The 14494-nt window shown below is 40.1% G+C and overlaps 1 protein-coding gene across 4 annotated transcripts in view; it reads right to left on the reverse strand.

Annotated features, from left to right (window-relative positions):
* Positions 1–14494, reverse strand: part of Ptbp3 (polypyrimidine tract binding protein 3) — a 93863-nt gene extending 79369 nt beyond the window's left edge. For 2 of the 4 annotated variants that reach the window (XM_070011714.1, XM_070011707.1), the window contains exons 1-2: positions 14327–14395; positions 10814–10847 (exon numbers count right to left, since the gene is read on the reverse strand). In XM_070011714.1, the coding sequence (XP_069867815.1) occupies positions 10814–10847; positions 14327–14334 (42 nt within the window). In that variant the 5' untranslated portion in view covers positions 14335–14395. Of the gene's footprint in view, positions 1–10813; positions 10848–14326 lie in introns of all 4 variants that reach the window. The other 2 variants (XM_070011737.1, XM_070011722.1) reach the window with 2 other exon arrangements.

Consider the following 14494-nt stretch of genomic DNA (forward strand, 5'->3'; position numbering starts at 1 on the left):
CAGGTACCAGTGGCTCATCTCTATAATCCTAGCTATTTGGAAGGCTGAGATCCGGAGGATCACAGTTAAGTCACCAGTCAAAAAAGAAAAAGTTCACAAGACCTCCCTTCTTAAAAGAAAAAGGTTGTAGTGGCATGTATGTTACTCTAGCCATACAGGAAGCCTAAAATAGGCAGATGGCAGCCTAGGTACATACCCAGACAAGAAGCAAGACACTATCTCAAAAAAGACTTGTGAATCAAAGGACTGGAGGCACAGCTCAGTGCTAAGAGCACCTGCCTAGCAATCATGAGGTCCTGAATTCAAACCCAGTATCATTAAGAAAAAAAAAAATAAAAGGCACAATACAATGAGAGACACAATACAATGAGAGAGAACATAAATGGATCTGACAAAATACTTACTATATCCAAAATACATAAAAGAATCTCACAATTCAGTAATTATATCTGAAAGAATAGATAAATTGTCAGTTATTTTTGTCTTTACAAAAAGAGCAACATCAAACTATCTGAACATCATGGACACATCAGAAAACTGATATTGCTGGGCAATCTTAAAGTCTATAGCTTGGAGAATCCAACATCACAGAGAAAAAGATATCCTTACTTAGAAGAAAAGCTGTTGAAGTCACGGTAGAAACAATCGGTAGGTAACTTTAATAAGCTTCTGAAGGCTGAGTATGAAAATGCATAAGAAAACCCTTTTGAAGCTGCAGTATCACAGAGTTTCAACACCCTCTGAGGAGTTTACCGCCAAAAACACAATTAAAATCTCAGGACTAACAGAGAGAGGAAGAAAGTAACCACTGTAAAATATGCTTTGGAGTTTTCTGCAAAATAAAGATCTGAACTGATGGGTAAAAACTCTATTTTGTCCAAAGGGGAAGGGCATGTTCTCAACTCCATTCCCGTCCAACTTTCCTGGCTTACCTAAGTAGGGGAGAAAAACGCTGAAGAAATACTTGTGAAGGTCACAGATCAAGGACACAGACTTATTAAAAAACTGAAATTAAAGAATAAAAAATGCTTTCCTTCCCAATATCTTACCACTAAGTAAAAGGGGTCCAATGTACTGCAAATGGGTTATAGCTGCAAGAGTCAGACTTTAAAGGACAATATAGCCAACATTGAATACAGTCCAACACTTAGCCAGATTAACAAAAAACTCTTACTAATGGCCTTTTACCTCTCAGTTACTGATAAATCACATCTGGCTTCCTGCCAAAAACACGAGTCAAGAAGGCAAAAAATAAATATGGAGAAGACAAATCAGGCATCAAGACCAGATTGAAATAGGACAAAGATCTTTGTATTATCAGGCAATGTTTAAAATAACTATGACCAATATGTTAAAACCTATCATTAGAAAAGTAGGTAACATTCAATAAAAACAAATAATGTAATCAGAGATGGAAACTCCAAAATGAGACTCAAAATGCAATGCTAAAAACAGAAAGCGTTGTAATATAAATAAATGTTTGATGGGCTCATTAGTGGACCAGACATGGCTAAAGAAAAAAATCAATGAGCTTAAGGGTATTTCAATAAAAACTTGAAATGCAGAGGGCAAAAAGTATGAAAAGCAATTCAAAAAAACAGAATATCTAAGAACTGTGGGGAAATTTCAAATGATTAAAATAGACACAACAGGAATATTATAAAAAAGATAGCAATGTAAAAGAAACAAAAGTAAAATTGGTAATAAAGTCATTTTCTGGTGTATACTGAGTACTCATAAGACCTAAGTAAGAGGATAATGTAAGCCTAGAAGTCTGATACCAGTCTAGGTAACAAAGCAAGACTCTTGCTCAAAAATAAAGCAACAAAGATAATTATTTCCTGTAATTACTAATATACAGTATGCCAAATCACAGATCCAGGAAGCTCAGAGATTACCAAGCAGGATAATACCCAAAAAATCCTTATACTTTACCATATTGTTCAAACTACAGAAAACCAAAGACAAAAATAAAATAAAATCTTCAAAACAAAGAGGAGAAAACACCATCTACATAGAGGAATAAGAATATTAAGAATGAGAAGTTTAATCAGAAATCATGCAAGCAAAAAGGAAGAGTAAAGTGTGCATGGTATTATAAGCCTGTAATTCCAGCTCAAGATGCAAAGATATGAGGATCACTTAGGCCAGCCCAAGTTAAAATGTGGAGGATCCTATCTCAGAAACAAGTTGTGTGAGGTGACACACACTTGTAACTCCAACTACTTAGAAGGCTGAGATTCTAGGATTGAGGCCTAAGGCCAGGTGGGCAAAAGCACAAGACTATCTGAAAACCCAAAGGAGGATGGAACATGGCTCTTGAGGTAGAGCTCCTGTGTGGTAAGCATAAGGCCCAAATTCAATCCTTAGCAGAAAAACAAACAAAAACAAGAAAAACAAAGAAGTGGTGAGGTGAAATATTTAAAGTGTTAAAAAAAAAAAAAGAGAACCCAGAATTCACACATCTTTAAAAAGGTGGTTAATGCACAAGTAAAATAAAGGACAGCAAGGTTATAAGGAACAGTAAGAAGTCATTGGGAATGCTCTGTTAAAATGCACCCAAGCTGGGCACCAGTGGCTCATGCCACTGTAATCCTAGCTACTCAGGAGGCTGAGATCTGGATCAAGGTTCAAAGCCAGCCTGGGCAGGAAACTCTGTGAGACTCTTATCTCCAATAAACCTCTAGAAAACCAGAAGTGGTGCTGTGGCTCAAGTGGTAGAGTGCTAGCCTTGAACTGGAGTGTAAGGACAGTACCCAAGTCCAGAGTTAAAACCCCACAACCGACAAAATAAACAAATAAATAAAAATAAAATGCACCCAAGAGACCAGAAGACTTAGTGCTTGCCTGTTAATCCCAGCTACTTAAGAGAGAGACTGGGAAGACCATGATTTGAGTCTAGCCAAGGCAAAATGTTAGTAAGTTCCTATCTCAACAAATATATCTGTGATCCCAGTTATAGAGAGGCTGAACATAGGAGGATCAAGTTCTGAGGCCAGCTCCATGTAAAACTTCAAGACTCTACTTGAGGGGCTGGGAAAGTAGTTCAGTGGTAGAATGCTTACCTCACATGCATGAGGCCCTGGGTTTGAGTTCTCAGCACCACATAAGCAGAAAAAGCCGGAAGTGGTGCTGTGGCTCAAGTGGTAGAGCACTAGCCTTGAGCTGACGAGCTGAAGGACAGCACCCAGGCCCAGAGTTCAAGGCCCATGACAAACAAACAAACAAAAGACTCTACTTGAAAAATAAAAATAACTAAAAGGTCCAAATACTACAAAGGGGCTTAGAACACCTGTTTAGCAAATGCAAGGCTCCATATTCAAAACACTAAATATCACCTCACTCCCCCCCCCAAAAAATCTACAGTACATATTAAGAAGTATAGTGGTCTTTGACAGTGAATTAAGATGAGCTATAAACATATATGCTAAAATATAAAGATCAACCACAAACAAAAATGTCTAAAGGAATTATTAAAGCATAATTAATATGCTCAGAGAAATTAATGGAATTACATAAATGCTCAATTAAAATCAGAGATGAAGCCAGGTATGGTAACATAGACCTTCGGCTCCAGAATCTGAGGTGGGAGGATGCCAAGCAGGAGGTCAGTTTTAACAACTTAGTAATATTATATCTAAAAATCAACAACAATAAACAAAAGAGGAGAGGAGGAGAGAAAAGAAGGAACAAATGTAACAAAAAGAAAAGTTATGTACAAGGTAATTCACACTTGAACTGTGTCATATACTAATAACAAGACACTGTTAGAATATATTTAAAAAAAAACAACAAAGAAAGCAAGGGAAGGGATAACGTCCAAAAAGAAATGTACTCATGGGGCTGGGAAGTTGGCTCAGTGGCAGAGAGCTTGCCTTGCATGCCTGAGGCCCTGGGTTTGATTCCTCAGCACCACATAAGCAAAAAGAAAAAAGTCGGAAGTGGAGCTGTGGCTCAAGTGGTAGAGCGCTAGCCTTGAGCTGAAGAGCTGAGGGACAGCGCCCAGGCCCAGAGCTCAGGCCCCACGACCGGGGGAAAAAAAAAAAAAAGAAATGTACTCATCACCTGACTTATGTAACTGTAACCAGTCTGTATATCACCTTTATAACAATAAAAAATTAAAAATTAAAAAAAGACTAAGCGCCAAGCACCAGTGCCTTAGGCCCGTAGTCCTAGCTATTTGGGAAGCTAGGAGGATAAAGTGGAAAATAGTCAGGGAAAAAAGTTCATGAGGTCCCCTTCTCAACCAATAGTTAGGATGGTTGTACATGTCTGTCATGCTAACTACATTGGAGGCTGAAATCAGGAGGATTCTAATTAAAGACCAGACATCTCAACAGAAAGAAGTTGGGTGTAATGGCAGGCATCTGCTAACCTAGCTATGGCAGAAACAGAAAAGGAGGATCACAATCCAAGTACGAACCTGAATAGGAAGCAAAACATCACTGAAAAAGTGGCTGGAGTTGTGGTTCAGCAGTAGAATGCCTGCCTAGCAAGCTACTCAGTCCCAAAAATAAAATAAAATGTGTTCTGACCAGAAGAAACAGCTTTAAAATTCAACATTCACAAGTGATTAGCTAAAAAGCAGCCATCAAATCAACAGTGAAAACTAAAACTACATCGAGATAATAATACTAGTAATGTCCACTAGGCATGTCTAAAAGTAAGGACTATAGCACCAATAATTGGCAAGAATATAAGGCATCCTGAACTCTATTACAAAGACGGTCAGTGTTAAGTGATACATCATTTTGGAAAATAGTTCAAGCATGTTAAAGAGCTTTCTGTCATGATGATGAACTACATAAGGTAATAAATGATGTCTTTAGATAGAGTGAATCTACTGCTTTGACCCTCTGGTTAGCTTGCCAGGTAAGACATGCATGATGCAGCAAACCACTCCAAAGTGAGAAACAAAAGCGAAAGAGAGTCAGAATTACAGCTCAAGCCTGTAATTCTAGCTGCTTGGAAGACAGCAATTGGAGGATGGCAGTTCTAGTCCAGTCCAGGCATTAAAAAAAAAAAAAATCATTTACAACTTGGGTGCTGGTGGCTCATGCCTATAATCCTAGCTACTCAGGAGGCTGAGTTCTAAGGATTGTGATTTGAAGCCAGCAAAAGCAGGAAAGTCCATGAGACTCTTATCTTCAATAAACTACTCAGAAAAGGCTGAATGTGGAGCTGTAGCTCAAGTGGTAGAGCACAAACTTTGAGCAAAGAGAGACTCAGAAACAGTGCCCAGGCCTTGAGTGCAAGCCCCAAGTAGTGTACAAGACTCCAGGCTGATGGAGTGTCATCCAATGGATGACAGAGGAGTGCACCTGTCATCCCAGCTTCAGGAGAAGCACAATGGCGACAGAGTGGCACATGCTTGTCAAGCCAGAGATGTGGAGAAGTATAAACAGGAGGATCAAGCACAAAGGCTAGGCATGAAGTGAGACTCTAAAGCAAATATAAAAAAGGGCTTGGTGGAGTGACTTAAACATGATAACTTGAATTCAAAACCCAGCGCAGGTGGAGGGGGAAAGGGGGGAAAAGCTAGGCATTGGTAATACATGTAATCCTAGCTACTAAGAAAGCTGAGATCTAAGGATCAGGGTTCAAAGCCAGCCTGGGAAGGAATGGCCATGAGACCCCTAACTACAATTAATCATAAAAAGTCAGAAAGTAGAGCTGTGACTCAAGTGGTGGTAGAGGTGGTGGTGGTGACAGAGGAGGAAAAGATGAGAAAGGGAAGAAAAAAAGGAAGAAGAAGAGTAAGAAGGAGAAAAGGGGAACAGAAGAGGAATAGGAACAGAAGGAATGAGGAAGGAGGAGAAAGAGGAAGACGAAGGAGAAGAAGGAGAGGGGAGAAGGAAGAAGTGGAACAGGAGGAAGTAAAGGAGGAGGAGAAGAGAAAGGGCCAGGGTTCCACCAATCCCATTCCAGGACACATATTCATTAATAAAAAGACCTCTCACAAGACTTCCTAAAGATATTCCCAACAGTGCCAGATTGGGGACCAAGCTGTTAAACAAGCTTTTAGGGAGCATTCAAGTTCAAAACATTTCAGATAGTTTTTTGGCTTTTTGGGGGGAGGGAAGGGGATGCCAGAACTGGGGCCTTAACTCAGTTTGGGCACTGTTGCTTAGTCATCTGTTTTTGTTAGTGTTTTTCTCAAAACTAGCACTCCACAAATTGAGCCACAGCTCTGATGCAGACTTTTTAGTGTTAGTTGGAGAAAAGTCTCATGGATAGTCTTGCCTCGGCTGGCTTCGAACCGCGATTCTCATCTCAGCCTCTCAAGTAACTAGGATTACAGATACCACTACCAGTACCTGGCTCTCATAAAGTTTAACATACACATAACCTATCACCAAAAAACTCTATTCCTAGGCATTGAAAAGAATATTCATATTACATACTCAAAGGTTTATACATATAAGGGTTCAGAATTTTATTTAAAAAGTCCCCAAACTGTAAAGAAACCAAGCCTTCACCAACCAGCATAGATTTTTTTAATATTGATGTATCATACAACAGAATACTCAATAAACAAAGAAATGAACTAACAATATATGCCTGGAATCCCAAGATAGTTTTTAAGTAAAAGACTATATTCTATGACTCCATTTATACAGAGTTCAAACATTGATAAAAACTAATCTATGGTGATAGAGATCAGAGCAGTAGCTACACTGAGTCTGGAAAGAAGCAATTAAGAACTTTTATTTATTTATTTTTTTTGGTCAGTCAAGGGGCTTGAACTCTGGGCCTGGGCACTGTCCCTCGGATCTTCAGATCAAGGCTAGCACTCTACCACTTGAGCCACAGAGCCACTTCGGGTTTCCTGGTGGCTTATTGGAGATAAGAGTCTCACGGACTTTCCTGCCCAGGCTGGCTTTGAACCAAGATCCTCAGATCTCAGCCTCCTGAGTAGCTAGGATTACAGGCGTGAGCCACAGGCGCCTGGTGCAATTGAGAACTTTTTAGAGTGGTATTCTATTATTTAGATTAGGGCATCCCAAGCACTAGTGGAGGCATTTGTCAAAACTTACTGAATGGTATGTACCCTTAAGACTTTAGGCAAAGTCTATCTTATTTTCAAAGGAAAAGAATTTGTAGTCAAGACATGCATTCCCTATAGTACAAGTACAGAAGGAAACAAACTTTTTCTTCAAAGGCTGGAGTAAGTATTTTGGGCTTTGCAGTCTCTACTACAACTACTCAGCTTAAGCAGCCATTGATAATATGGAAATAAATATGACTGTGTTCCAATAAAACTATATATGAAATTAAGTAGCAAGCTAGATTTGATCAACAGAGTAGTTTACTAATCTCTAATGTCTACAAATAAAGTAAAAAAACTAATCATTAAACATTAACTTAACTAGACATTAACTTAAACAGTCTGTATTGTTCTTTTTTATATATTGGCAAATATATAAATTACTAGAAGACAATTATGATCTTTCCTAAACATGAGTTTTTCTACACTCAATGTACTCTCTTAAAACAAGATGAAAGAGCCAGGCACCAGTGGCTCACACCTGAAATCCTAGCTACTCAGGGGTTGAGATCTGAGGATCCTGGCTGAAATCTTGCCTGGGCAGGAAAGTCCTTGAGACTCTTATCCCTACTTAACATCAAAAGGTCTGAAGTAGAGCTTTGGCTCAAGTGGCAGAACACTAGCCTTGAGTAAAAAAGCTCAGAGTAGTGCCCAGGCTGAGTTCAAGACCTACGACTCACTAAAAAAAAAGAAAGAAAGAAAAAAGACAATGGCCAGATACAAGAAAGTCATGCCTCTGACCCTAGCTCCTAGCTACTTATTTAGAAGGCTAGTCCATAAGGCTATCTCCAATTAACCAACAGAAAGCTGGAGGCTGAAGTATGGCCACAAGTGGTAGATGGATAGTCTTGAGGGAAAAAAAAAACAAACAGAAAAAACAAGGGAGAGAGCCTGAAGTCCTGAATTCTAGTACTAGCACCAAATAAAAATAAAAAAATAAAACTAATCATCAGTCTCCTTAACAAAATAATGAATTTTATATTTAAAGAGTATTTCCACTTCTTTTTTAAAAAATACTTCTCTGAATGCAGGAAAGTAAACTTATAGGGCACAACCTGAAATCCACTCTTGCCACTGGCTAATACCATCTGTTGTGCTATCACATTTAGACTCTAATAGAAGGAATTAAAGCAGGGAACCCGTGGCTCACACCTGTAATCCTAGCTACTCAGGAGGGTGAGATCTGAGGATCTTGGTTCAAAGCCAGCCCAGGCAATAAACCACTAGAAAACCAGAAGTGGTGCTGTGGCTCAAGCGGTAGAGTGCTCACCTTGAGCTGAAGAGCACAGGGACAGCACCCAAGTCCAGAGTTCAAGCCCCATGACCGACCGAAAAAAAAAAAAAAAGGAGGAATTAAATATTGATTGATCTTTTATCCACTCAGGTGACAAGTAAGCCTTATGGGTCTATTATTTGGTAACTAAATTCCTTTGGAGAGAATCCATGAAAGAACAATTTTATGAGAAATCCCATATAATGAATGACTTTATAGCATACTTCCAGTATTTTAGTCTATAAATTACCTACTAAATCAACTAATCAGCTTGCTTTAGGATAGTTCTCAAAATGCCTGCTACAAAACAGTCAAAAAGCCAAATGTCATGTTCAAATGTTTCCTATGCCTAATATTAAATTTTCTTTCATTTCTCATGAATATATTTTCCCTACAATAAAAAAAAGCATGACAGGGCTGGGAAGGTGGCTCAGTGGTAGAGTGCTTGCCTTGCATGCATGAGGCCCTGGGTTCGATTCCTCAGCACCACCTAAGCAGAAAAAGCCAGAAGTGGAGCTAAGGCTCTGGTGGTAGAGTGCTGGTCTACAGCTGAAGAGCTGGTGGACAGCGCCCAAGGCCCAGAGTTCAGGCCCCACAACTGACAAAAAAAAAAAAAAAAAAAAGCATGACAGTCCTTCAAGCATATCTTTAACTCTTAAGTGGTCATTTTTTTTGTAAATGTCTTATGTCATTTTGCCAGACAGAACTCTAGCATTACAAGTTACAACTCTGATATAACAAGCAACATTCATTTTAAATATCTCTTCTCCCACAGGCACCTACAAACACCAAAAGAAATTATGAAAACTGAGCCTGTAATTTGAGAAACATATTTACTCTATGTCTCAAAAATATATATTGCACCAAAAAAAGACCTTCATTTTATTTCCAATTCATAAATGTTATCCTAACTGCTAAAACAGGTCAACTCCACCCAACTTCAAAGAAAAAATATAAGAAATGGCCTCAGCCATGTGCCAGTGGCTCATGCCTGTAATCCTAGCTATTCAGGAGGCTGAATTCTGAGAAAACCAGATCCAGTAGGAAAGTCTGTAAGACTCTTACCTCCACTAAACTACCAAAAAAGCCAGAAGTGGAATTGTGGCTCCACTAATAGAGCATAGCCTTAAGCAAAAGCAGCTCAGGGCCAGTATCCAGGCCCTAAGTTCAAGCCCTAGGACTGACTGACACACACACAAAATAGCCCCAATTATGCTAGTCTTGGACATCCTATTTCTGTTTTTTGCATTTATGCTTATTTTTTAAGGCATATTAAGAATATAAGCACCACCATCAGATCCAGGTAAGTGTGAAATAGAAACAGAAATTGTAGGGGCTGGGAAGGTGGCTCAGTGGTAGAGCGCTAGCCTTGCATGCCTGAGGCCCTGGGTTCGATTCCCCAGCACCACACAAGCAAAAAGAAAAAAGCCGGAAGTGGCGCTGTGGCTCAAGTGGTAGAGCGCTAGCCTTGAGCTGAAGAGCTGAGGGACAGCGCCCAGGCCCAGAGTTCAGGCCCCACGACCGGACCCAAAAACAAACAAACAAAAAAAAAGAAACAGAAATTGTAAGCAAGATGATGTACAGATATGAATAGACAACCACAGAATGAGACTATTCCATACATGTATCTGTAATATTTACAATACATGATATACAAAGACAAGTAACTTCTTTCTACAGTAATTAGAACTCTATGTAGCCTCTTAAACTAGAATCTCTACACAGCTATATCAAATACCAAATTACTAAGGGCATCCAATCACATTTTAAAAGCCTCACTGAGGAGCATCATTTGCTGTTTGTATTTTTAAATCTAATTAATCAGTCAACTTTGATAAAACTGTAATGATTTGAAGTGTAGAAAACCATTATTATAAATATTAATTTTCCAGATCTCTGGCTTGTTTACCTTTTAAATAGAAACCTTATTGCTAGCAACTAGGTATAATAACAAAAAAAAAAATCATGCTTTCAAACCAGCAAGACAAGGGTTTGAATAAAAGTGTGGAGGACAAATTTTCTAAACCCACTTTTACATCTCCAAAATGACAATACTAATTACCTTAAGAATCGTTATAATGATTATTAAAAATAACCAGAAAACCACATGAAATACAGTAGGCAATAAGCATCTGCTATTGTTATTTCATTCATCATAAGAATATTCATAAAAAAGATAAAAGAACAGAGCCTCGTTTAATACGAAAAAGAAACAAAAACCAAAAAACACCCTGATAGGTCAAGTCAAACTTTGGACCCAATTTTTGTTCATACTTTATATATAAGTATATATATAAAGTTCCTCCCTAAAATTACATTAAATCCAAAATTAGCCACAAGTCTACTCATTTTGAAGCTGAATGAAAGTGAACAATTACTAGTACATGATATAACAGATAATTCTGTAAATAGGTGAGATACCTTCATAATTGGAAAAAATGTCAAAATTAAGATACAAAAATGATTATGAAAGGATAGTAAAAGATTCCTACCTTTAAACCGACTGTTATAAGATCTGTAACAACACTGTATGGAAAAAGTAAAAAGAGAAAATGGAAAACAAAGTTAGAGAACAAGTTTTAAAAGACAGATAATAAGATCAAAGAAAAAAGAAAAAGCATTATAATAACAAATAATAAAAATAAAAATGTGATGAGTTGTGAAATGTTAATACAAAGAAAAATGATGGAACAGTCTAGCAACAGCAGAGTATAAAAGCAAAGTCTCAACAGTAAAGCAAGAAGTAAAATAAATTATCTTGTAGTATTTAGAAACTCTTCGGTTGTGCTTCAATATTTTATTTTTATTCAAAAAAATCCAAAACAAGATTTAAAATCACCAAAGCTATTTTAAATCATTGGTACATATGATCATATCTACAATTTTAAGTGCAACAAACCAGTGTTGGATTTTACAGAAATACAAAGTATCTTGCAAATCTGCATTTATCACAAAGAACTCACCAGAATACAATTAAGTCTCTCAGAACTAAAATACAAATGTCATAGGTTGGGAGCATGGTTCAAGTGGTAGAGCACTGTGTAATAAATGCAAGGCCCTGATTTCAAACCCCGCCACCATCAAAAAATAAAATAAACATCAAATTTCAAGTATCAAAAATTTTAAGTTTTGATGCATTATTTTTTGTTTTAAAACACATTAATACTGTGTTTAAATAAAAATTCCTTCTTAGAGGAAACAGAAACACACTGGAAGCTGGTATCTGAAGTGGAACTAGAGAGAAATGTTGTCATTTTTTTTCTTGGTACTGCTACTGGAGTTTGGGGGCTGGGAAGGTGGCTCAGTGGTAGAATGCTTGCCTTGCTACTGGAGTTTGAACTCAGGACCTGGGCACTGCTAAGGCTAGCACTCTACCACTTGTGCTGCAGCTCCACTCCAGCTTTTGGAGTGGTTAACTGGAGAGTCTCATGGACTTTCCTGCCTAGGCTGGTTTTGAACAGCAATCCTCAGATCTCATTTTTCTCCTGAACAGGATTACAGACAAGAGCCAGTGGTGGCAGGCTTTGTTCTTTTTATTTAAAAGTACTCAAGGGGAAGTGAAGGGATGGTGGGACAAGGGAAGGGGTAACAATGATGGACAAGTAATGTACTCATTGCCTTACTCATGTAACTGTAAACCCCTCTGTACAGCATCTTTACAATAAAAAAAATTTTTTTTTGGGGGGGGGTCCAGTCATGAGGCCTGAACTCTGGGCCTGGGCACTGTCCCTCAGCTCTTCAGCTCAAGGCTAGCCCTCTACCACTTGAGCCACAGCGCCACTTCCGGCTTTTTTCTTTTTGCTTATGTGGTGCTGAGGAATTGAACCCAGGGCCTCAGGCATGCAAGGCTAGCGCTCTACCACTGAGCCACCTTCCCAGCCCCTACAATAAAATTTTAAAAAAAATAAAAAGTGTAAAAAGCCCCATAAAGTGTGCTGTACAAGAACTCCTCCTCTTCCTTATCTTCAATGAATAGTTTGGCCCCAAATTTCCTACGAAAAAGCTACATATAAATTACATTACTACTAATAATCTATAATGGCATCGTTACTTAATTACTTAATATGTTTAAGTGACATATTTGTTTTAAACAATAACTATATAGATTTTTAAATTTTCCCTTGTAGAGGTCTGAAACTTGAAATTCATTTTTCTGATATTTAAAGGTGACAAAATACTAATGTTTTCTACATTTAAAAAATGTGTGTGTAGTACTATATTGGTCCTGACACAGTAAAACATGCCACATTGTAACTCTGAAATGAACTTACCTTCCTATATTTAAGCCAATAAACAGCTTTAAAATCACAGATGAAGCAAACAGATACCTATCAGAAAGAGCAGTTTGTACTTCATGGTGGTCCAAGAGTTTAACACCCAAAATAAGAAAGTCAAAAGTCCTCTCTTTTTAACTATAAATTTTGCGACCCAAAAAAACTAGCCAGCTTCCTGAAGTCAAACTTCTACGAATGATTCACTACACATCATGAAACTAATTTCACAGCCTTCCTGAACTCAAACATTGGCACAATACTGGCACAAGCATGCATTTAAAATGAAACTGAATAAGGTACTATGTTATGAGTCTTCTCTCTCAAAGAAGCTTCAATGACACGAGATAGCATAAATGAAATAACAATACTTTAAGAATATCAAGACCGTAAATTTAAAAAAAATCTAAAATTACACTTTGATGTCTGTGGCAATGTGCAATCCACATTCAAATGAGGTAATCCACACATCACACTTAATATTGTGAAACTAACTAAGAAATGAAACCTAATGAAGGCAAAATTTGTTGTTAGATTTTAGTGTCTTCCAGTAACAGGTAACAATCAACTATATAGCAAAACGTAAACAGGCTTTTACTTTATAAGCAAGTTCTACAGATTTCACACGCAAGAAACTGGCAGAAATCTTATCATCAAAAGTAATTAGAGTAAATAAAATTTAAAAACGCCGTGTGTGTGTGTGTGTGTGTGTGTGTGTGTGTGTGTGTGTGTGTGCTCGAGTGTGCGCACTTAGCAAGCCAAACAAAATCTCATAATGGGGATAGTTGACGATTTTTTAAAAAATCTTGATGTACAGATAACACTATCTTCAATTAATTCACCAAGATCATTGCTTTAATCATGAAAATATATCAGGCCTCACCCCAGATCCCTTGACTTCCCAGAGAAATATTTACACGGAATAGGTGACTCTACATCCTTTTATTTGGGTCAATTTAATTGCTGTGTTTGAAAAGCTCCCCGAAAACTGCACTTACACAATCTCTTTTCATACAAGGAAGGCAACGAATTTTAACCCAAGTTTCTTGGGAGTGGGGGACAACGGGAAGGCGTCTACGGTCACTGGGAACAGGCGCCCGGTGGGCATGAAATCGGAAACATTATCTCACAGCGCAGATCAGGAGACCTACCCCCACCCCTGGCGCCCCGAGACCACGCGCGGGGCACGGGTTCGAGACCCGGTCGCCGCCCAGACGTGTACCGACGCGCGCACTGGCCTGTCGCCACCCGGCGGCCGCTCGCCTCGCCTGCGGGGAGAGCTCCGCCGCTCCCCTCGCCCCACCCCACCGGTAAACAGCAAGTCGCCCGTCGGTCCGCCCGGCCGTCCACCCGTCCGCCGCCTTCCGCCTCCCCCAGCGCCGCACACCATTTTCCGGGAGGAAGTGTCGGGAGGCCGGCCGGCCCCGCTCCCCGGACTCCGGACGCGGAGGGCGGACCCCGGCACCGGCGGTCGGGCCGGGCTTCCCCCGCTTCCCCGGCGCGCTCTGTGAGGGTGGGAAGGGGCGGGCAGACCTGAGGCGCCACGAACAGGAAGGAGCGGCTGGGGCGGCCGGCGTTCCTGAGGCTCGGGGTCCCCCCCGGAGGCGCCCGGAAGCCCCGCCGTCGGGCGACGCCGCGCCCGGCTCTCCGGCCCTCGGCGTGTCCCGCCGAGAGAGAGGAAGCGGAGCCCGAGCGGCCCGACGCGGGCGCTGCGCCGCGCCGCCTGGCACTTACCCATCCATGGCCCAGACGGAGGAGCGCACCGTGCGCGGACCGACGGGCTAGCCGCGGCGGCGGCGGCAGGGGCAGGGCAGCTCCGGGGACCGGCGAGCGGCGCCTCTCCAGAGCCCCAGCCGGTCGGAGGTGGAAAGAGAGTGGGAAACAGGGGCGGGGACCAGGCAC

The sequence above is a fragment of the Dipodomys merriami genome, unplaced genomic scaffold, assembly GCF_024711535.1.
Source record: "Dipodomys merriami isolate MVZ:Mamm:240054 unplaced genomic scaffold, mDipMer1.0.p SCAF_11, whole genome shotgun sequence".
Classification (NCBI taxonomy): Eukaryota; Metazoa; Chordata; class Mammalia; order Rodentia; family Heteromyidae; genus Dipodomys; species Dipodomys merriami.